A 24,468-nucleotide genomic window follows, 5' to 3' on the forward strand; every position below is an offset into this window, starting at 1 on the left:
GATCCTTACTCATGCAAAGTTCCTGTTGAGCTAACTGGATTAGCAACAGTCTGCAGAACTGGGTTTGTTACGCTGTGGCCCGCAGGTTTCCTTGTAGATTTAAGCAGATTCTTGCTTTTGGCAAGAAAACGCTGCTTGAGATCTGCACCAGACTATGGCACTCCCAAAGTTCTGTACCGAGTTCTCTTTACTCTCTGTTACTCTTGACCTGCTTATAAATGGAACAGTTTAATGAGAAACTGGCATAGACTCAGTACTACTTGTCAGAAAAGAGATTTATATTTTAATAGCTCTTCTGGATAAATATTCCCTTAGAACCTTTAAAGGTTCCACTTAATGTCATGTTCCTAGGTGCTGCCTAATTAGTTCATTAACTGGAGAAGCATTCTGGAAAAAAAAAAAATGGATTCTGCAGCTTAAAGTTTCTAAGGGTGATAGTCAAAGAAAATAATCTTAAGTAATTAAAATCCTTATTTCAGTTGATGTCTGATTCAGAACCCACTGGATTAAATGGGAGGCTTCTGTAACCTTTGAATAACATTTATTGAAGAGATTACTTGGTTCACAGTTTTATGAATAGGCAGGTGTTATAGATACTGCTTTTCCAAGCAGCAGTGAGAAAAAAATGTTTATTTTGAACATTCAGTGTCGAGATATAAATGAATTGATGTGTTTCTCTCAGTTTACATATCATGCGCTCTACTCGTGAAGTCTTGTATTTTTCACTAACTCATTTCCCTCCTCCAATTGGTGCTCTATCAACAGTATGAGCTGTTTTCCTTCAAAAGGTAGAAGTAAAATATAAATTTTGATTGGAGTATTCTAATACAGCTCTCAGAAATGTTTGTATTGATGTCAGTACATACTAAATGCAAACAAACAAACAAAAAAAAAAACAAAAAACAGGCTATGCTTCATCTCATAGATGAAAAGCAGGGGGAGACTTTATCTTGCAAACACCTGAGTTTGTGTACATCTAAAATTGTGAGGTTTCTTCTTTTTTTTTCTAACTGTTTTCCAGTGCTCTGTAGAATGAGCCTGGAGATCATTTGTAGAAATTGAGACTTACCAGAAAACTGGCTCATTTTCATCTGTGAAGGGCTCTGCCACCACAGAGGAACTGTATGGAAACCTCAGGTCAAAGACAGAAGAGAACCTCTGACACCCTGCTTTACTGGAAAGGGTTACAGCTGAGATAAATTTTACTCCAAAGTGCTTTAACTGATACAGATGCTCCTAGCACAATAGCTGGCTCAGCTAAAAGATTGATCTAACCCAGTATTTATTCTCCAACAGAGGGCAACATTAGACTTCAAGTAAATAGTCTTGTGATGACTCCTGACTCGCTGTGTGGAGTGAACTGAGGTCTGGGTCCAGGACACTTAGATGTGGAGCTGTTGAGGTTCTGAGCAGTGGTGTTTAATCTTCCATATAAACGTTTCCGAAATCATAGCAGAACTATTGAACATAGGAATAAAGTTGTGCTTTGAGTGAAAGGCTGCCCTTAAGAGCTGTTTTCATTCCTAAAGAATTGCCACTAATGTCAGGGTGAAAAAGAGCCTGTTTGTTCTTAAAACCTTTGAAGTATAACAAGTTGCCAATACTTATTTGCAGAAGCATGAACAAAGATCTCTTGCTGCTTCATGTGCAGCTTGTAGACTCTTTTCCTCTCAGCCAAGCTCTTGAAATCAAGATGAAGTCTATAGCTGTCACAGTGAATCTCTGTATGCAATTCCTAGTTCTGAACAAGGGGAGGGAAGCTTTGTGTGGTCTTGCAATGTGAAGCTTAATATGAATGGGGCTTCGTGATGTGACTGAAGCTTCACGGGAGAATGTAAAGGCACCGGGCTGCCAACTTTTACTAGCATTTGCTGGGGAGGAGTTTAGTTGTTAATGGCATTGGGCAGCAGATGGTCTTAGAAGAGTTGTTAAGACTGCGGATCTTACTGTAAATATGTGGGTGAATGGAACCAGGATGCTGACAGTTCATTCTCACAGCTCATCATGAGAAGGTGACTCGAGTGGAATTCAGTATTGCCAGAACATGAATTTCTTGGTATTTGGCAGTCTGTTGTAAATCTGTGAAGAACTCTGCAGCTTAGCGGTGTGTTGGTAGTAAGGATATTTAGTTGTGCAAAGCTGAGATGAAAGAACATGGTGCCTCATCAACTTTTCTTGACCATTGCTCATCTCTAGACATGGAGGTACTGAATGTGTGTGGTTTGGTTATGAGAGCAACACTGGAGATAATTTCAGTCTTCTGCTTCTTAGAATCCACAGAACGTTCCTTCATATACAAATGAATCCAAATTGTTGAATCAGAAAATAAGCCATAACAGGAAAAAGGTCCTTTCTGTCCTGCCACAGCTCTCAAGCAACCACTCTGTTTTCCATTTCACAAATCACCTCTACCCCCTCCACACAGTAAAAAAATGCAGATGCGGATGAGGGGTTTGTTTTGATTTAAAAGGCTGACACAAAGTATTTCATCCAAATCCTTTGGTAAAAATATAGTCTTTTCCATAACCTGCTTAGCCGTGCAGTTTTTAGTGTGGCTTGAAGGAAATAATAAGAGGAAGTATAATACAGCAGTGTCCTAAGAGTGATTCACAGCAGTGTGTGGAAATTATACAGATATATTGGATACCTAGCAGCCACTGGACAAGGGTACAGCTGCTGTTGTTCACAGGGGACACTTACTCACACCCATACCCTGACAAAAGAAAACCAAATTAAAAATCTCTGATAAACTGGCCATAGGATGTTAAGTTTTCCCCTGTGTTTGCAAGTGGGATGAGTGGATAGAATTTGAAACTCTTCACTGTGTAACCCACTTACACTGGTTCCTTCAGTATAAGCACAGACTTCACAAGCAAATCTTGGGAAGCCATTTTCTTCATGTGTCAGTACCAGGGTGTTGTCTTTTTCACAAGTAGTTTCATGTGGCAATTTTATTGGTTATATGAAGACTTCTGCATTTGAGGGCTGTTCACTTTCTTCCTTGAAATGATTCTTCCTCTATGCAATCTCATAGCCAAAGTCAGAAATGAGAGGCAAGCTCAATTTGTTCATGAGGGGGAAACAAACTGTTTTGAACAAGCATTTGAAGAGACAAATCCACTAAATAAGCATCATTATCTCGAGGTAATCCATATCTCTTGTCAGGCCCCTGGGAGGGTACTTGTCCCTGTGTTTGTAATAAAACTACTGTCCTTGGTGCAAAATATGCTTTTTGTTGAGTTTGAGATAATTTCAATTCATTGATTGTGATGCTTTTCAGCCTGAATAGCTGAAGTGCACAACGACTTGCCATCGATGTGAAGTTAGGTTTGGTAAGGCTTGTCTGCTGAATGCCAAATGGTTGTTTCAGTGTAGCCCTGTGTTACACTTGGCATAACTTGTGTCAGATTGAACAGAATTCTCCAGAAGAGTGAAATCTTTTATGCTGTCAGAAAGGTCAAAGTTGTTATTAATTGTATCAACAGTATAACTGAAGGACAACTGCACTTGACCTCTGGATTGCTTAGGCTTTGCGACTAAACTTAAAACCTGTATTTGCTAATGCTTCTGTTCCCTAATCTTGCATGAATGTAGCATCTCTTTGAAAAGAGCAGAAACGTGGTTTGCCAGTCCATTACGTCTCATCAAAGTCAAATTATAAAGTCTAATTTCTGAAAGGAAAACATTTTAATAGTGGTAATTACTGTTCTGGTGAAATATTGAGGCTGGAAGCAGCTGAATTATGTCAATTAAAATCCTTAGTTAACTTCTGTTAGGGAATAATTTAAAACAATGGTAGCAGTACATTACCCTCGCCTTTCTGAAGATGCTTAATTCTTGCCATTGTTGAGTTATGGGCACACACGGACCAGCTGAAATATACCACAAAGTGAAGGCTTTTAAATATTAGGATTTGCCTTCATGATTTAATGAAAACTATGTTAAAAATGTCCTGTGATGAATATGACCCTCAACAGTAGTATTTATGTAGTATAATCAAAGTGCTTGTTAGGGAATCCCATTACTGTGAACAAGGTAATTACGCTTATAATCTACTAAATGTGACATGCTATAACGTTCTGCTTTGTAAACATTATTGATTCCATTTTAAGACTGAGATTGCCTCATGCCACCAAATAAATGCAATAAAATCTTCCCATTATTTAGATATGTGCCCTATGGGTTTCTGCTGCAGTTGAAATTAAGCCTGAGCCAAGCTGAATATTGAACACCAGTGCAAGCTTCAGTGCAGGCTGTCTGTCAGCCTCCTTCTGTGTAAACTTCAGTTACAGGGAGAGAAGATGCAAATCTGAAGAGTGTTTTAACTTCATCTGCACAGGCACATCCAGTGCTTCAGCCTTACTGTTCATGTTTCCAGATAACCAGATATTGATTTGTGTGCAATTGAATGTAACCGTGTATGTAGACACTCACTCATGGGAGATAGTCAATAACTAGCTTGGCTAAATGGTTCACCTTTTAAGGCTGAAGTTAAATTTCTGTAGTCGCTGTTCAGTATTAGCAGATAGGAACTTGGATGTGAGATAATTTGAGCACTCAGCAGATCTGTGAGAAGAGTTTGTTGTGCTTGTTTCTCTGCCATGGCTCCCTGTAAAGTACTCTGACCTACAGTAGTTGTAATTTTTGAACAGTGCCAGGTGGTTCCCATCAGTAAAGAGAGCTGGTGCTACATAGGAAGCTTCTTTAATACAGGCATTGTTTTTATTGCAGGTAGCTGTTAGCAGCTGAATAGAAACAGCATCTATACAAACAGCAAACAACAGGTGCTAGCTAAGTGCCTGTAGTCTGTGTAGCTTGCCCTAACTGCAGTCTCTAAAAACTTTCTCACAGCTGTGCCAGCAAACATCGCAGACCTGAGAAACATAGAAGTGCTCAACTTCTTCAACAACCAGATTGAGGAGCTGCCTACACAGATTAGCAGCCTTCAGAAGCTCAAACACCTGAATCTTGGGTGCGTATCTTAATGCTCAAACTTGCTGTAATGGAGATGCTGTCAAAGACTATCACAACTGAACTTAAATCTTCTTATTTTTGCTATTTAAGTTTATTTTTGTAAATGTGATGAGAACATGGATGTAACCATATTTGCGACTCTTGACTATCTCATCCAGAATGCTTAGCTAGTGTTCTGGGTAATCAGATACATAAGAAAGATCAAGCATTCACTCTGAAACACTGATAACTATTTAAGGGCAAAAGCAACTTGCATTCATCTAATGCTGAAGCCAGACCCAACAAGTAATGAATTTTACTTTCCTAACAACCGTCAATTCTGTAGCAAGAGCCAGCCTTAATTTTTATGCTCTGTTTTGTAAAAAGCTAAAATAAATGTTAAATTTTCTATGTTAATTTGGGACTTTAATTCCAAAGTCCCAAATTTGTGATTAAAGAAATCTCAATTTTAATTAAATCTGTAAAGGCAGCTGCAAGTCCTTATTGAATATGGAATGCATTTCATTCAACAAAGTAGTACTGGCTGAATTAGAATCAGAGAAACTCCTGTTAAGTGTTCAGGCACCATATTCAAGTAGAGTTGGTGGCATTCCATTATAACTACAGTAGCAGAAGACTTTCTTGAATTATTAAAATGAACCTGAAATGAACTTTCTTGAAACTAATTGGACACATTAAAGTATAACTGCTTAGGAAAGCCTTGGTGAGGGGAAGCTTTAATTTTGTAGGCTTCTCATGGAAAGAATGTTTGGATTATAAATTCAACTTTTGGAAACCTTAATTTAACTGAGTTTGTTTTACTACTTGAAATATCAAATAATTTTGGCTGGGCTCTAAGTATCCAGCTTTAGGTACTTTTGTAAAGTGCTGATAATTGAATTGCTTCCTGAACTGCTGGCATGCAAATAAACATTTTCAAGATGATGTGTCTTCTCTGGTCTTTGTTTGATCTCTTTAGATCTCTACTGTGCCCTAATAGCTGTCTGAACTTGGAACTGATCATGAATTAATGTTTGCTCTGAGAAGTAGAACTTTATGCAGCTTGGGGTTTGGCAAGTTTAGAATGGTATACAGAAGTGCTGCTTTATATGGAGGGGGGAAGAATTTCCATCAATTAAAGAAGTGACAAGTGTTAATGTAATTCAAATATGGATCTTCAACACTTTTCCTATTGTAGAGTCAGGAAGTATCCTGAGTTGGAAGGGGCCTACAAGGATTTTGTAATTTAAATGCTCTTTCTCAAGGTTCACCATCTTCTGGGCTAGAGATTTACAGCCTGGAATATAGCAGTGCAAAAAATAGGTTCTGAAGTGTCAATTTAAGGACAAACTGCCCTGCCTGAGTAGTTCGTCTGGGTGGGAACCCTCTTGTCGTCTGCAGAGCACATGTGCACACACAAGGCATCAAAACAGCCTGCTAGAGAAGAGGGACAGCTTGAGTAATATTTCTGGGAGGATTTCAGTGCAAAAGGGTCAAGAGGTTTGGTAGGAAGTGGAAGGTGTATGTACTGCTATGCTAAAACTAGAATGGGAAATTTTGTTTGCATAGTCCTTGGCAGGGCCTTTCAGCTAGTTCTTGTTCTATACCAAAGAACAAGTCTTCTGTCTGTTACAAACAGGAGATTCGTTCTCTTCCTGTTCTTTGCCTACAAAAGGGAAGACCATCGGGGCCTTTATCTCTTACAACTGAAAAAGCAGCTGCTTTTAGTCTTAACAAATAAAAACTGTTTCTAAAGCAGTGACAAATCTCCAGGAGTAACAGTGGAGAATGTTCTTTTGTGTCTTAGTAGCTGCCACTTCAGCAGTAATACTAGGTGCATGTCCTTTGTAGAACAGGGCAATCTGTTTTCCCACTTACCACCTGCTGTATGGTAAGACATCCTACGAGCAAGAATATGCAATTAATATGGGCAAAGTTCTTCACAGGAGTTCCATGACAGGAAGATTGGGATTTTAATTCTGTGGAATTCTTCTGGGACAAAGTCCTTTACAAATGTTTGACTCTTACTACCTGATCCTTTTGAGTTACATTAATGAGTCTGTTAAATTGGTGTCCAGCTGATTTGCTAATGGTAATGCCAGCTGTACGTTGTCTACACATCGCATAGCAAATGGAGCCTGTCTTGTTGTGTAATACAAATGGTTTATTAGATCTGGGTTTGTTAACAGTGTGCAGAAGTAACTTTGGCACTTGTTAATCTTCATCTCATGATATTAAGTACTGCTGCACTCAGTGAGAATGTACTTTTCTACATGTGCAGACAAATGAGTGAGATGGTTCCTCAGCTGTGGCTGTTGCTGTTTATCACTTCTTGTCAGAAAGAGAGTTAAATTCAGGAAATGTTAAAAGATAATGTGGAAGTCGTGTTTGTTTCCCCAAATCATGCAAGAACTAATTTCTTTATTCCTTAAAATAACTACCCATAATCTTACACACTGTTCCTGAAGGTGTCCACCTTCTCTTTTCTGTTTTCAAACCCTGGTAACAAATGAAGCAAGATCCCACTTTGTATCCAGTGTGCGTGTCCTGAAGACAATATTAATAAACCGATAGTTCTGTGGTTCAGCCAGAGCTCTACTTCATCTACAAACAGTGAGGGTATTTTAATATCATCTCCAGCTTGTTTGCCTTCCTTTGTCATTGCAACCACTCCAGACATTACCTGAGTTTTTTAATTCCAGCAATTTGAGTTTAGGTGGAGATTTCTGTCCTCCTGTATCCTGTTTGTTCCAAGTTATCAGACAAACCTTTTCATTGTCAGTTTTCCCCTTGTAGTTCTGGCTGTTGCCACTGGGAACTACAGTCCTGAACCCTGCAAGACTGGTTGAATGAGCTGTATTTAGACTCAAGCCTTATCAATTAGTGGGGCAACTGCTTTTTGCATTGTGCTCCCTAAACACCCATGGTTATGGCAGACAAGCGATGGTCTTAAGAACAGCAGCTTTCAGTGTGTGTAAATGTCATAGAGCTGAAGTATTCCTGCTCGTGTCTGGTGAAGAAATACCCTATGTGGAGGACAGCAGATGGTCAAGATGTGTGAGGTACAAAATGGTGGTTCATTGTTTAGCTAGCTAGAAGATGGGTCAGCTGCCAAGGACTGGTTTGCTCCATGGCACACTGCTGAAGCTGAATACAGCACCACTTTCCCTTTTGCTCCCTTTTTCAGGTGTGGCTCTTTGATCAGCATAGCTGTGATACAGTGAAGACATAGATTTTGGAAATACTTATCAAAGTGAGAGCTGAGAAAAGTCTGCATCACAGAAGACTTGCTCAGTATCTTATAGCGAACTAAACAAAAGGAAAATGAAGTCTGGTATAGGTTAGGTTTTTTAGCAATGAGAATGTTGTTCGTTATCCCTGCCAGATGAACAGCACACTGATGTCATGTTTTGTTTTTTTTCTCTCGTGTACAGCATGAACAGATTAAATACCTTGCCAAGGGGGTTTGGATCTTTACCAGCACTGGAGGTTCTTGACTTGACTTACAACAACTTAAATGAAAATTCGCTACCTGGAAACTTCTTCTATCTGAGTAAGGAACTTTTAAAAAAACTCTACAAATCTTTGTGATGCGGCGCTTTGCTTTCTGCACTTGAAATTTATTTGATGGAGACCAAACTCGAACAGAATTTTTCTGTTATTTATGTTTTCCGTCTTTGAATACCTCTTGAATATTTCTACACAGCTCAACGATATTTGTCACTGATATACAGTTACCTGACATCTTTGGACATGAGAAGACTTACTTAGTTTTCTTCTGAGTAACATTTCCTTTGTCCCCATGCTCGGTTCAAGCATTCTGTAGGCTCAAAAGCTCCAGAGGGGAATATACTGTTGTGCAAAGCAACTTTTGTATGTTGACTCTGGAAACAATTGTGTTTGTGATGGTTAATTATGGAAACAGTTTTAACAGCTTGGGGGTGTTGAACTGATCAATATGTTAAAAACATGCAAAAAAAAATTGCTAAGGTTACAAGGTTTGGCAGATAGATAGCAGAACTAAGCTGATCTTTGTTATGTTAGAAAATATGCTCACATAGTTAAAGATATTGTAATGCATACATGCAAAAGAGTTGCATTATGGTTGCCTAAGCAACTTGAATTCTGGCACTTTCTGGCTTTCAGTGATTCTGCTGCTACCTTACCAGTCTTTTCTGGATACTAAGCTGAAGTGGCTCCAGGATCAGTGCATTAACTAGCAAGAGTGATAAATGAGGGGAGAGGAAGGGATGCTGCAGTCTGAGACAGATTTTGTGGTTGTAACCTGACAGAAGGAAATTTATAAGTAAGCTTTATTAAAAACGGTCACATATAATGAAATGAAAGGAGGAGGAGTAAAGTGCATGAGAGAATCAGAATCTTCTTGAATCTTCAAGAATCTTCATGAGTTTCCATTTTAATCTTTTTTTTCCAAAAACCTGTCAGATATGCTTATTCAGTAATAGCAAGCTACAAAGTTGTGCTTGTTTTTTCTCTTGTGTATTTCATGGGCGCTGTGTAGATTTCAAACTATATAATTTGAGCCTGCCATATTACTCCCTTTTAAGAACTCTCTCCCAGTCTTATACTGTGCTTTCTATAGAGCTCAATATAGATGTGTATTTGTCCATAAACTCAGCTGATTTTTTTTATGTTTGTTTAGGATGCAGATTGGTGTGATAAATAAGAATCAGGGAATAATCAAGAGTAATGACTCCATTCTGACAGTTGAGCATTGAGACTATATGCCAGAACCTGCCACAGTCCACTATTGTAGAAATTGTTAATTGTGTCAGTCCTTTTGAATATAGATGTTTTCCTGAACTCACCAACAATGTAATAAGCCAGTAAATCTAAGTTTGACCTGCTTGTTATTATCGTGAGCCCTGGGTATGTCAAAGGCTTTTCACCAAGTCAGGGTTATTAATCAAACCTGACTCCCTTTTATTGATTAGACCTCAAATGGTTGGGTTATATGCCACCCTGTTTATATATTGCTATTTAATTTGCAGCCACCCTGCGTGCACTCTATCTAAGTGACAACGATTTTGAAATCCTGCCGCCAGATATTGGGAAGCTCACAAAGTTGCAGATAGTAAGTAATTTATCTAAATTCTTGGAAAATCAATTCACTTTTGCAATGCTTGTAGGAATAGAATCTAGTCAATTTGAGAAGTAGTAGAGTATTTTTGCAGGAATAGACCACTAAACCTGGTACTGTTTCTTGTTCATCAGCAGACACTTGTAAATAAATTGAAAGAATCGAGTGTTCTGGAGTGGGGGAGGCAAGATAGAGTATAGTTCAGTTTTAGGCTGCTCTAAGGGTAACCAGAAGTTGTTCTGACTACTTTATGTTCACTCTTAGCTGAGTCTCAGAGACAATGACCTGATATCACTGCCTAAAGAAATTGGGGAGCTCAATCAGCTTAAGGAACTTCATATCCAGGGAAATCGTCTTACTGTGCTGCCCCCAGAACTAGGTAAGATCATGGATAATTATTTATTTGAATAATAGCAATCACAATGTGATGTATTCCCTCTGAACAAAGCCTGTTGTTAAACCCTTAAGAAATTATTGTGCTAAAGTCATAATTGTTAAATTATAAATTAGCTGTTAAATACTTTCCCCCAGGAAATACTCTCTCTTTCACATCTACTTGATATTCAGGAAGGACCAGAAGATGCTGTCTCATTTTATTAGATTTTTATCTGTATTCCTTGTTTATTAGTAGTCTTGACTGCCAGTTCTGCTTTTTATGTCATAAATACAGGATCTGTTAAACTATTACTATCTCTGTCTGGATTTTGAAAATGCTATTTGGATCAGCCAAAATCAAACAGCATAAGTGACTTATTTGTGACTGTTCTTGTAAAGTTATTAGCTAAATCAGAGGATCTCTTTCAGTGGTCTTGTAGTAGTGAGTTAAAAGGTTTTAAAGCAGTGGGGCTGGTTGATGATGTACTTTGAATTTGTGTTATTGGCCGTTTGTAGTTATGATTATTTCATATATAATAACTCCTTTCAACCTAGAAGGTAAAGTTTTTCTTTGAAACTTAAGTATTGATTCTGATGAATTTGCATTGAGTATTCCCTTTTATGTGAGTGACAAAGGCAAAATGGATATTTACTGTGACTCTGATAATTTACCTACCATAATGTTGTGCCATTACCAATGTAGCAGACATGATCTATCCTTGTTTTTTTTCTCTTGGTGGATGAAAGCTGCTTGTTTTTTTAGTTTCAGATGTTTTTTCCATGACACTGAGGTATATTTCCTTTAGCTTTTGGTTAGTCCTATTTATAATGTCTCCTTCAACTGCAGTAATGTTTTAGACATGTGCAGTATTTGTACATTTCTGTAGATTCCTAAGTTACAGCCTTGCTTTTTTTTCCTCGGAAGTGGAAGTTAAATGCTGAACTGAATCTAAGCACCTTCTGTGGCTAACTGAATGCTCTAAACATGCTGCTGCTTTATAAGCAGAACAGCAAATTCATTTTAAATAGTTTTACTGTCATCATCCAAACTAAATGGAAACACTTAAAGTTTCTGACATTTGTTTGCACTGATCTGCACAATTTCAGATAGATAAGGGAAGCATTTTTCCTCTCTAGTTAGCATTTGTTTACTTTGTAGAACACTATTGCAATTTGGAAGGAAAAGGGCTTGTAATTTTGACCTACCTGATCCAGGCAAGGTGCACTGACTTGTCCTCTCTGCTCTTTATTATTCAGCTGCTCTTCTATAGGCTATACTTCTCTACTATGTGTGAATTTCCCAGTGTTTCATCTTATGGTCTCAGGATCCTCATTCTTGATTGGTTGGCCTAATTTGTATTGCAGTTTATAGCACACCTAGAGTTATATCAAATAACTAAACTAACTCAAATTTTATGATATGTTTCCAGAGAACATTACTCCGAAGTTAAGAAGAAATGTTCTGCTTGTTTGTTAGACATTTAAGAAAACATTTAGGGAATGGAGTTTGGTAAATAGGACACCAAGTGGGCTTTGCAGCTGATCTTTGAGCTGAGGTAGGAGTTAATGGATTTGCTGAATGGCTGGAAGTCACCTCAGGTCTGCAGCTGTGTTTGCCCTTTTGTAAATAAGGACAATTTAGAGAAGCATTCCATTGCAGATGGACCTAATGAATGGACTAGTAATTTCATAGGTGCCATTTGTGGAAAAAAATCTACTTCCTGAGTTCTCCCTCCTCCGTTTTTTAAATTGAATTATAATGTAAGAATTATCCAAATGCTTTGTGCACTGCATGTTGGATAAATAGCTTTTCAGTGAGCTGGTCCTATTTCATTAATTGGAGGCACTGCTGGTCCGCTTAAAGTAATCTTTCCTCTCTTATTATTGCTTTCTTGATTAAAGGTGCTGAAGGCTTGTGACTGCCTTATGAGCCTTAGTAGCCCAGGCAGTGGTGGACAACAGTGACTCCTTAGCTGTTCATTTACCAGGGAGATGGGTGCAATATAAACAGCCAAGTAAACCAGCTTATCTGAACAAGAAGGTGAGGGAAAACAGTGAACTGAATCTATAAGGTAATGGAAGTGAGTGCAGAAGAAGGCATGGATGGTAAGGCAGGTACAAGAAAAGGCCATATGCAGGCACTGGGGTCAACATTTTGGAACTGAGAAAGCAGTAAATAAACCCGTGTTGTCTGTGCTAATTCCACCTGAGATGGCTGAGTGTGTTAATCAGGGCTGGGGCCTGTCTGCATTGACCTGGTCTGCACATAGCAGCGTTACTGCCATTAGCCTGAGGAAGGGATTCTTGTCCAGGAGGAAGTGAGGAAACTGAACGGTGTATTGGTGCTCGTGTTGAGGATGCTTGTCTGTAAATACAGTATGTGTGCATGATGAATGCAGGAAATGGCCGGGAGTAGGTGGGTGGAATTCACAGCTTGTTTTTATCATTTGTCTCTCAAAACCCCGTTCATGAGGAACGGTGGTGGGCAGTCATATATAAACTTTAAAGAGGCGCTGGCATTTTTTTCTCTAGCATTTAAAAGGTTATGTGCTGCATTGTGAGACAAATAAATCATGATTCACTGCAACAACAGAGTTGCAGTCAGTTATATAAATTGCCAAGGAAGCACTAAATCTGTCACTTTGTGTATTCTGACCATTTAACAATTGGAACGGTGTTTAGAAAGAAAGCTGAGTAGAGAGAAGAACCACGTACAGTGGCAGATGCAATTAGTAAGATCAATGAGAGCATTTTAAGTTCATTGTATGGTCATCTGGGTGGACCTGTATGTGCTTCTTAAAAGAGTTTCTTAGCAGAATCAGCGGTGTAAGATTAAGTGTGTGATGTGCGATCATTTACAAAGTTGTAGCCAAATGTAAATAGCTGCCCTGGGCGTGCAACTTACTTATCCCTAGGTTTGCGTTTTTGATGTGAAAACAAATGGTGTGATTTTTGAAACACATATTCCAGTGCTGCGTTGATCAGCATGCCGCCAACATGTGTGTGCACATGTGCAGAGTTCTCTCTTATTTTGACATGGGGGAAGTACAGTGTTCTCTGAGGATCCATGTTTAATTATCTACTGAATGTTGGAATCGATGGCTTCTAAGTATAGATTTCGTTACGATTCTAGTTGATGATATGATTTCCTCAGGTGATGAGTCGCACTGGTAGGAACAGTTAAGTGAAAGGTATATGCTTGAGATGTAGAAAACTCATCCCTTTAAAACAGCCAAACTAACTTGATGGGGTCAGTAGTCATGTTTCCTTTTATGGAGGGTAAAACATTTCTATAAATTAAATCTGTGTCTCAGACTGGTTAAGTAATTCTTAAATCATTTCTTTAATTACGAAGGGCTGAATTATCTTCTTTGAATAAAGGACTGGCTTTAAATAGAAAGTTCAAGGGATCCTTAGGCTTTTGAAGTGACTGGAATTTGTGAATTACACAAAGTAGTTGCTGCAGTTATTTGCTCGAGTTAATATTAATTGAAAAAGCAGTTTACTTAGGTAATTATAACAGGTATGTGCAAGCATAAGAATCACTTCACAAAAGATTTCTTTTCTAAATATTCTTCAGGTAAGCACCAAACTTTACTTCTCCCAGTATCAATGACCGCTGCACTCTACCTGTGTCACAGCACAGACAGTTCACATCTGCACATAGCAGGCTGTGACACTTGCTGGAAGCTGAGTGTCTTGAGCTCCAGACACTGGCCCTGAGTGCTGGAACACTTAATTGATACATTGCCAATTAAAAAAGAACAGACCTGCTTCTACTTTGCAAACCAAGACTAAAGTGGTGTGAGAGGATAAGAAGCTTTAATAAACTTAGCAGTGGATAAACAAAAGAACGTGTTTTCCAGGATGGTCGATAGGGCAGTTATTACTAGTTAAGGAATAATAGAAAAATTTACTTAACAAGATAGATTGTAGTCAAATTATTTATATAAGGAAAGTGTTTTACAGAATTTGTGAATGCTGTTGTTGTATTTCTCGTTTCAGGCTTAGTTTAAGCTTAAAAATAAACATAAATAGATTTTCATGTCATTGACTGGTTCCGTGTCTCACTTGATGAGTATTAAGGCATATGGGAAGAAACGAGAACTCTGCAAAACTCCACTATACCCAGAAAGATGTTTTCTGTAGCCCATCTGTTAGGCTTACACCGCAGGTATTCATTTCCTTACACTGCTGTAATTCTTGCCCAAGTTCTAAAATTCCAAATTTCATCTTGTATTAGTTTTAAAAATAGGCAAATCCTGCTGTCGCTTCTCAGATGATACAGTGTGTGTGCAGCCTTTGCTTGTGTTGATTGCATTGTGATTCCACTTATCATCGACATAAAATAATGTTTCTGTCAGCAAATAATTGTATCTTTTCTGTGGGGACTGTAGTTAATAGCACTGTAGCTAGAGCCAATCAGAGCTATGTTTGTTGTTGTTGTTAAGCCTTATGATTTTCATGGCCCCTAAAACTGGGCTCATTCTGCTGAATGCTGTGCAAGCTGTGCTTAAAGGGAAGTTTGGAAGGTACAGTCAATCCATTTTGAACTTGTCTTAACTAGATTTTGGTCTGATAGAGACCCTTCAATGAGAGAATGCTTTGTTGAATTCTTGTGTAATTGAGAATCCCCCGGGAGCCTGAAGTTGGTAAAATATGCAACATATTTCAACATAAATCAGGATGCTGATCCTCTAAGCTTCCTGTTCCATTGAAATATCTCTGATGTTTAACTGCTTCAACATCACGTTAATTCTCTTTGTTCCAAACCCTGTCTGTGGTGCGTTGTGACACTTGGATTCTCAGCTGACACTTTGGGAGCTTGTTGCAGTGACTGCTGGTGTGCTCCCAGAGAGCCCCATCAGCACTGTGTGGTTGTTACAAGGAGCAATGAAGCAAATGGTATTTCCAGCAGTTTCACCATTCAAAGAAAGAAAACTGGAGCCTCCAAATTCTTATAGGTTGTCTAGCCAGGGGTCTCTTTTATTTGTATTAGGAATGTTGGAGAAATGAATCTAGCCTGGCCAGAAGTCATTTAGAATGATGTTAGATAGAATATAGAAAACATTTGGAAATAATTTCTTGGATTTCTGTCAGAATGCTGCTTCTTCTCCACTTCCCTGTAGCTACCCACACAGTGCCACGAGCCCGGTTGCCTTGGTACCTGTGCCTGCAGGCTGCATGTGGTGGGGCTTTGGCTGCCGATGCAGCGAGGTTTGTTGTACGAGGGTACGAGGTGTTAGTGCAGGGCTGTGGGCTGAGGGGAGAGCCTTGTGTGCAGGGCTGAGTGAGGTCCTGCTTGGTGGCTGTCATCTGTGAATGTTAATATTGCTTATATTTTGTACTTGTCATCCTGCTAATGTCAGGTTTGTTGTGGGGAGCAATGGTAGAAATTGCCAGGACTTCATCCAGGTGAGTTAACCAGTCTTCCTCTGATTTGGATATGAAATTGCAGATTTGTCAGGTTAGGTCTGTATTCCTCCTATACTTAATACCTGATATGTTGATTACGGGAGAAGTTTGGTATTTCATGCACTCTCTTGTTTTCCTAGGCTTCATCTTCAGTTCTGACACATTCTTGAGTGAAAGTCTCCTACTGTTACCTTCTCCGCTATGCTTTGCTATAATGATTCTGGCTGACCTTTGTTATTTTGTTGGAATTTCATGTAAATATCTCAGAAGAGGGCTTAAAACAGTGTGAATTCAGTGCTATGAAAGGTTGAGATGCTTGGGAGTAAAATCCTCTTCCCTTAGAATGATGAAAGCAGTGGCTGAAGATGTACAATTTGGCCTCGTTTCACCTCACCTTGACTTCAAGGGTAAAGAATTCAAGTTCTAAGCAGCAATACTGGGGAACCGAGGCAGTCCAGAACAGAAATGAAAAATGTGTTTTAACAAAGTGATGAGCAGTTTGAACAAAGCACCAGTGGCAGAATCTCCATGGCAAAATGTTTTTCAGACCATATGTTTAAACTGTCTTTGTTAATTGCTTCAGTTCCTGAACTGACAAGGTGATAGCTGGGCAAAGGTCAGTTGTTAGATGTATTCAAGAAAAAATTCAAGACGGGCTCTAATCTCTGAACTCATTATTGGAAATTTTCACTTAAGTCTCAGAACTCAGACTGACGTGATGTGATTGTGTCTGTACTCTTGTTTTCTGTCCCTGAAAGTAATTGTAGAACTGAGGATGAGCTGAGTCTTCAGTGTCTGCCTTTTGTATCACTCATTCAGACTTCTCCTGGGGCTTCCCATCTTACACTCGCAGGCAAGGCTTCAGCATTCCCATCTGAGTGGTCAGAAACACGGCCAGAGGAAAACTCCCATCCTGCTTCTATCTGACAGATGCTGTGGAGAATATGTTAAGCTTATTAGCATGCACTTGATCTGACTTGTTATTTGAGACTTGAACCTGTTTTCTCTGTTAGACAACTTCTCTCTAAACAAAACCAATACTGTTTTGGGGTTATCTGATGTACTGATGACTCCACGTGATACTGTTAGAGTTACTTTGGTAAAATAGCTTAAAGGCCAGAGGACGGAATTGTTGCTGGGATTAATTTTCTGGAGGCTTCAGTCTAAGTTTAGGTTTACTGGTTGTTTTCTTTTAGTCCACAGTATTTCATTAATTAAGCAAATGTGTATTCTTAACAGTGTCATGGAGCTGTAGATGTTATTGTACTATTTCCATAATAATTTTATCTGATGCCAAAGAAGACTGAGTCACACTTTGCTTATGTACAAGTCCTTACTGTGCTCTGGGTCTCCCTATTGCTCCTTTATAAGAGCCATTTAAGTCTACTCTCTTCTGCTACTCCTTCAAAAGTGATAGAGGTCTTCAAAGCAGAGATGATCTTCCCTTTTATAGGGATGATATGAGTTAATGATCAGCTTACATGCACTTAAGTCTTGTGTAAGAATCATTTGCTTTTGATAACATTCATTCTATGGCATAGAAGTGTATATATATATACATATATATATATATATATTTTCTTTCTTTCTTTCTTTTAACATAGAATTTAAGGCTGTCTTCACAATTAATTGCTTTGGTATCATTTTTACAAAATAATAGTCAGGACATTTCTTCCACCCCCACACATGAACCAATCTCTCTCTCCCTATGGAGAGAAAGCACATGCCACAAAAGTAATAAAAATTATAAGCTCTGTAGTGTAAAGCAAATCTAAAACAATCCAGGACAGACATATTTTTACATACAACCTAAGTTTAAAATTATTGTAGTAGACTGATCCCTTGCTTAGCCTTTAATAAAACAGGATTCAAGGGTATTTATATCTAAATAAAGAAATTAGTTTTATTTCATTCCTCCTGTCCGATGTATGACACTGAAAGAGTGAGACCTCTGTGTTGTAAAGGGAAAGAACTTTTAAATTGCAATTTTAAGAGGAATAATTGAAACGAATGCGTTTCTACTCGAGGACTCTCCTGGAGGTTGGTACTGTAAAGTTTAAGCTGGAAGTGGGGCAGAATATCAGTAGGAACCAGAAGGGAAATGTAACAGTATATAGACCCCAAATTATTTCAGCTGGAATTCTATTGATTTTAATGAAACTCCACTAGGGATGAATTTAAACCACTACAAAGAAGCGTTGATCTGGCATTTTACAGCTAGGATCATGCTTCTTATGCTGAATGCCAATGCTCACTTTTCAAATGTCAGAGTTGTTTAATTACTTTATTTCACCTTTTAATTTTTGAAAGTATTTAAAGTGTTGCCAAGGGGCGTTGGAGTGGAAAGGACATGTCGGTTTTGTGTTCGTTCTGTTCCACATTGTTTATACTAAAGCAATGCCTATGTATACTAATCATACCTTACCGTACTTTAAATATACATCAATTAGGTAAATGTTATACATCAGATATACCATATATCACAAGAGGGTGAGGGACTTACAGTTGAATATAAGGGGTGCTTGCAGGCTAGACAGGAGGAGCCTGGTAAGTCTGGAGACACCCTTAGTCAGGGTTATACTTTGCATTATCACTGGGTCTGATGCTTATTTTCTGCAAACAAGACCGGGGGAGGCATCATTTTATCTGCTTTTATGAGCTCTTCTGGACTTTGCAGGCAGTAGAACAGAATACGAGTGTTCATGCAAAATGCTTTTATTTCAACAGCACTGAGGAAAATAACAACAAACATTAACTAACACACTTGAGATCACATGCAGGGTAGATTTACTGGGGGAGGAGCAGGGGAAGCATAGCTGCCTTTTCCGTGAAACAGCACCCAGGATGGGGTGTGCTTGAGTCCATTATAAAGAAATACAGTTGTAGTCTACCAGTTATACTAAATTTTATTAATGATAAATGGGTTGTTTTTTGATAAGGTGATGTGCATGGGAAAAGCACACTAATAATGACCAATGCAGTCTCCAACTCTAAAATACTTTGTGATTGAATCTTCAGTACTGGATTTTTACTAGAGGCAATCCTGCCTTTTGCTTACTAAAAATATCAGAGGGATTTGATGTGATCTGAGCTGCAGAACAGTATATAAAGCCTCGAGGCAGAGTGCTGCTGCTGCTGGACACTGTGCATAAAGGCACATTTGCCACGTCTCTTTCTCTGGCCCATGGATCTGATGCTACAGGGATAGAATAAGGGTATTTCTTAGCACAGTGCTGCCATAAATCAACAACAACAACAAAACATTTTTAGGCAAGTGGTTTGGAGGGAACATGTCTGTGAGGTGTCCGGCTGCACAGCATGGATCGGCCATGCCCATGTTGGAGCTGTTGCTTCAGGCAGGTTTGAGCCTCTGCCCCACGCTGGCAGGGTCAGATGGGCACTGGGGCAGCTCACAGGTGGTTTGGCTGGATACACAGAAAGGATGTCATGACATCACCCTTTGTGAGATGCTCTGATGAGTGGCACGTTCTTATCCTGTGTTTTGCTTTTTAATTGTAAGGCTTCTTTGTTCTCAATTTGTTTGACTTGTAGCAGGAGTAATAGGCTTCATTCTTCCCCCAGTGTTGCTAAGGTGGGACAGACTCTCTCTGCCACACCTAATTTTCTGCTCTTCATTACCTACAGGGATTTCCAGATGGAAATTTTGGTGTTGTATGGGGAGAGTTCAAAATATTCGGTGCCGCATTCTTCCTTCTTTCTTCTGGACAGCCCTCCTTTACTCCTCCTGTGGAAGAGCACCTGCTCTCTGCTGGTTGCTTGCCCCAGAGACAGAAGCATGGTTACTTTTCACAATACATTACATTATTCGACAAGCCCTGTGGGGTTGCTTGTCCCTAAGTAACTGCTCCTGGTGGTGGTGCAGAGCTACCTCCTGAGCTGGGAGAGCTGGGTCTGTGTCCAGTGTTGAGGGTGCTCCAGTTTTCTCCATAGTCGGATTATTTTTTCCTTGTGAAATGCATAGTATCTCCAGCTGCCCCCGCTATCTTCTGGGGCAAACAGGAGGTAGAGAGAAATGAAGAGATTGCTTTGACGTGGAGGTCGACAGTTCATTTTGCTTGAGCAGATCTCTTTTTGCTGTAGGGTTTCGTTGACTTTAGTAGAATAGTATTTATTTCAATTAATTACATTTAAACGGGCATGTGGTATTTAGGATTGGAAGTGGGCGAGCTTCCCATGGAGATGGGAAACATACGGCAGCATTCCTTGGACTGTACATTTCTGAAACAGCTTGGGGCTTCAGAATTCAGTTAAGAAGCTCGCTACTGAGGTTTTGGGAGCGTGTTGCTTATTCTTGGAGGCTACATTAAATTTGATGCATAATGGGGTCAGATTTTTCTCCAATGATTTTAACTACTTTTGTTAGCTGTACACAGATGCATCATTTCATCTTGACGAAGTACTTACCGAGCTCTAATTATAAGTGAGTGCTTACAGTGTTGGTAGTGTTGGAGAGAAACGCGTGTGATTTTTTTGCAGGTAATAAAATGGAAAATCCAATTTGCTGTTGCAAAGTACGTCTCTGAGTGATGCATGATCTTCATAGCAGCGCCGGTCAGAGGGCTTCTGCTCATTGCAGCGCGGCCGCTCTCCCTGGAGGCCTGTGCCTTACAACTGAGTAGAGAGCAGTGAGGCTGCCTTCAGACAGCCTATACGGATTCCCACACCCCACCTTCTAGCTTATTAGGTCCTCGTTGTCACAGTGCTTAATCCTGCTTCCTCATCCTTGTTACAACACCAGAGCTGCTCATCCCATAATAAAGGAGATGGGTGCGAGGCCTCTCACTGGGTGCACTGGAGCATGAGGCAGTTAGGGCAATTGCTGCTGACTGACAGGGTGAGATGCTTCCTGCGTGTCGTTATTTAAAAAGAACATGCCTCAGACAGCTGACAGATGAGCTGGGCAAGGTAATGGTAACTTGTTGATAGGCGATATGAGATGCATGACATCTTTTCACACAGTATAATGGTCTTCCTTTACTCTAATTGCATTAACCCTTTGTATAGACAGAAGCCCAGTAATGATTAGCAGGAGTGCAGAACAAGGGGAAATGCAAAGAGCTTGCAGGAGCCTGTAGCATACATGAGCGCTCATGTGACTTACACCAGTGCCTTTTGTTTTGTAGAACGAGCAGATCAGATTGCTTCTGGTCTTCTGTGACAGCACGGCTTGGCTTGGTTGTTCTTCAAAACCTTGTACATTTTTTTCTGTTACATTTCTTGTGGTTTTCTGCGGTGTTTTTTTTTTTTTTTGGTTTTTTTTTTGTCTTTTTGTATTTGTGTTTTTCCTCATGGATTTCTAACGGTAGTGCTGGGACTCCATTAGTCACAACATTTGCAAAATAAAGATTTGAAATGGTAGCGGAGATTTATTGATAGATTTATTGATTTAATTCAAAGAACACTTATTTCAATGGCCAAGCCTTCCTGGAACTTAGCTTCTTGTAACCATGGCCATGAGAAGTTTTGGTAGAGCATCTGCTCTTGTGGTTTCTGATGGTAAATTCTCAGAAAACAAACAAACAAAAATAAACAATAAAAACTTCCTGAAAATTTTTAAGGCTTCTTGTCAACAAAACAGGTAAAGCTGACTTGTAACAAGAATGTCTTTGTGTTTCTCGGCACAGGAGATTCTCATCATGGGATCTAGGTGCAACCAGCTCACTGGGCACTGACAAGGCAAGAAGCCCTTTGGGCATCGTGTGTTGGCATGGTGCTTGGAGTAGTCACTGAGAAATGCTTTGCAACGTTAAGCTTCAGAAGAGTTAAATCTTACCGTAATGTCATTCACCATTCATTCCAGCAAGCCATGGCAGACAGGGATGTCTTGCTGACTTGTCCTGTGGGCCCAATGGGTGTGTTTAATGATATGGTAATGTGAAACTTCTGATGTTGCGATAGAGCTGGGAAGTTCAGGGAGAGAGGCATCAGAAAGCCCCAGGTTCTTATTCACTTGTTCTGGCAGCGCTGGCTGAATATATTCCTGTGAAGGACACCCCAAAACCTATCCACTGATTAAGCTCTACTTCAAACTAACTCAGTGAATAAATATTACTCATAGTGTGCCAAATAAATTCCTGCTGTGCAGTATGTTGTATCTCTGAAATGAATATTGTACAACTGCATCCATCATGGTGGGAACTGCTCTGTCCTCCTTTTCCACTCTGTTAAACCTGAAATGTTTCCTCTGATTACGTTTGTACTCTCCAAAATGACTGAAGGGTGTTTTATTCACAGGAAGACATTTCTGTAAACTTTTTTGTATTTCACTTTTTTTTTATTCCTATGCCATTTCTTATATCTCTTTCAGGTAATTTGGATTTGACTGGTCAAAAGCAAGTGTTCAAAGCAGAGAACAATCCTTGGGTGACCCCTATCGCTGACCAGTTCCAGCTGGGAGTGTCTCATGTTTTTGAGTACATTCGATCAGAAACATACAAATAGTAAGTATCACGTGACACTGCTATGTGCGATCAGTGATGGCTTTTTTTCCTGTAGTGTGCTTAGCAAAGTGTTATCAGCTACACCCTTCTTTCGTTATCCCTGCCTTAGCAAGGGATTTGGGGCAAATATGCAAACTGTAAACTTATATTGAAGAGTTTTGCTAACAGAAGAGTAAATAGACATGTTAAGGATGTACAGAGATTGCTCAATGCTGTCCTATGTTTGTTGTTTCATTCTAAGAGCTGTTAGGTAACACAAGGAAGGTAAAAGAGCAAGAATTGCAAGCTTTGAGATCTTAAGTAAGTGCAGTAAGGTTTTATAGATTGAAATAAGTGTTCATTGATGGCTTTGGCTGCGAGTTGCTGTGTGTTGAAACAGATGTCCAGAATTCGCATCTTTTAATCTGGACTGGTTTACTTAAGTCCCTAGCTTTACTAATTCAATTATAGATACTAGTGCTTCCTTCAACAGTATAATTAGATGAAATAGACCTTGTGCTGGGATTCTCATTTTAATTCTAAAGTCTGTACAAATGTAGAATATTTGTTTGGGAAATAATGTGTTTAATAATTCACTGAATTAAAGTATTTATTTGAACTGAAAATGTTTGTGTTAGCAGTCCACAGTAAAATGTCAGGTGGGAAGTTACTTTTATGTCTAACAACTACTTTGATGCTGTCCTCCTAGAACCAGTAGGTAATTTAACAGACAGGACAACTGCTAGGTTGGAAAGTTAATTTTTGGTATTTCCCCTCAACTTAAAATTGTGTGATAGTCATTTAGACGTATTTATGACAGTTCTTATATGGTAGCTGCCAATTCAATTACCAAGAAAGCATAAGTAGAGGAAAGTTTTGGAGTTCCAGTTAAGTAACTGAGACATGAATTTTTGTATGAAACTATAAATGATCCAGCAGTGGCTTTTGTATGCTGTTCTTCATTGAGAGAATTTAAGTTATAAGAATCACATCTGGGAATGTAACATAGTTCTCAAGATTATTCATGCATTTAAGTAGGCTTCTGGTAGTGTTACGTGCTGCAAACATGGTACAAGGAGGCAGCTATCTGTCACCTTAGAGTATCCCCACAGTCCATTGTGCACCTGCACTTACAACTCATGTTGTAATTTCTTAGGATCGATTTTATATTTATCTTTGAGCAGTAGAAATTAGGGTCTTTCATGCAGTTCTCACACAGATAGCGGAGTTTCAAGGACTGAAATTAGTATCTGACACACTAAGTTTTTGGAGGAGCTCTTGTTAGGTAGTTATAAATAAATGTACATATAAATAAATTAAAAGATAATAAGTAATGACTTTATAGCTGTGGAGTAATAAACTGCTCGGGCAATTCTTCTTTTGCAACGAGAATCTTCTGTAATTCATCAGTTTTTGTAACTGTTGCTCTTTGTTTTAAATAAGCCCTGTTATGTTTGTTGTCTCATTTGCTGCAGAGGTGTAATGGTGTCTTGTTTAATGGGCTGATTTTCATTTTGTCCACAGTAAATATTTGAAGTCTCTGTAGTTAACAGTGCAAGCAAAATCAGACTCTAACTGTTAGCAGGAGGAAAAATGGAATCGAAGAGTCATTCCATGCTTCATTCAGAATTTTAGTTAGATATTAGCAGTTAGAATTTATATACATATCCTTCATTACTGTCTAAGTTTAGTGATGAGAGAATACAGGTGTGCAGATGTTACTCGTTTGAAAAGATATTTTATTATTTTCAGCACACCAGTATTTGATGTAAATCATAATTTTAAAATTTCGATGTAATTTTATTAGAATCTCAGTTAATAACATCTTTTGGATCTAGACTGCTGGTATTTCACATGTGCTCCGCCCTGTGACAGAAAGCTGAGGGAGCTGGGACTGTTTAGTCTGGGGAAAAAGAGGCTGAGGGGAGACCTTATCGCTCTCTTCCAGTATCTGAAAGGTGCTTACAGTGAGAGCGGGGTAAGTCTCTTCTCACTGGTGACAAGTGACAGGACGAGGGGAAATGGCTTCAAGTTGCACCAAGGTATTCTTAGGTTGGACGTTAGGAAACACTTCTTTACAGATAGGATAGTTAAACACTGGAGTAGGCTCCCCAGGGAGGTGGTTGAGTTACCGTCCCTGGAAGTGTTTAAGAGCCATTTATTTGTGGTGCTCAGAGATATGAT

At 39.1% G+C, this 24,468-nt stretch overlaps 1 protein-coding gene across 2 annotated transcripts in view; it reads left to right on the top strand.

The window, feature by feature from the left end:
* Positions 1-24,468, top strand: part of RSU1 (Ras suppressor protein 1) — a 91,063-nt gene that overhangs the window by 13,835 nt on the left and 52,760 nt on the right. For both annotated transcript variants that reach the window (XM_015853476.2, XM_015853477.1), the window contains 5 exons: positions 4,852-4,972; positions 8,388-8,506; positions 9,966-10,048; positions 10,319-10,433; positions 22,173-22,305. In XM_015853476.2, coding sequence (XP_015708962.1) covers positions 4,852-4,972; positions 8,388-8,506; positions 9,966-10,048; positions 10,319-10,433; positions 22,173-22,305 — 571 coding nt within the window. The remainder of the gene's footprint in view (positions 1-4,851; positions 4,973-8,387; positions 8,507-9,965; positions 10,049-10,318; positions 10,434-22,172; positions 22,306-24,468) is intronic.

This window comes from Coturnix japonica, chromosome 2, assembly GCF_001577835.2.
Source record: "Coturnix japonica isolate 7356 chromosome 2, Coturnix japonica 2.1, whole genome shotgun sequence".
In the NCBI taxonomy this organism is placed as follows: domain Eukaryota; kingdom Metazoa; phylum Chordata; class Aves; order Galliformes; family Phasianidae; genus Coturnix; species Coturnix japonica.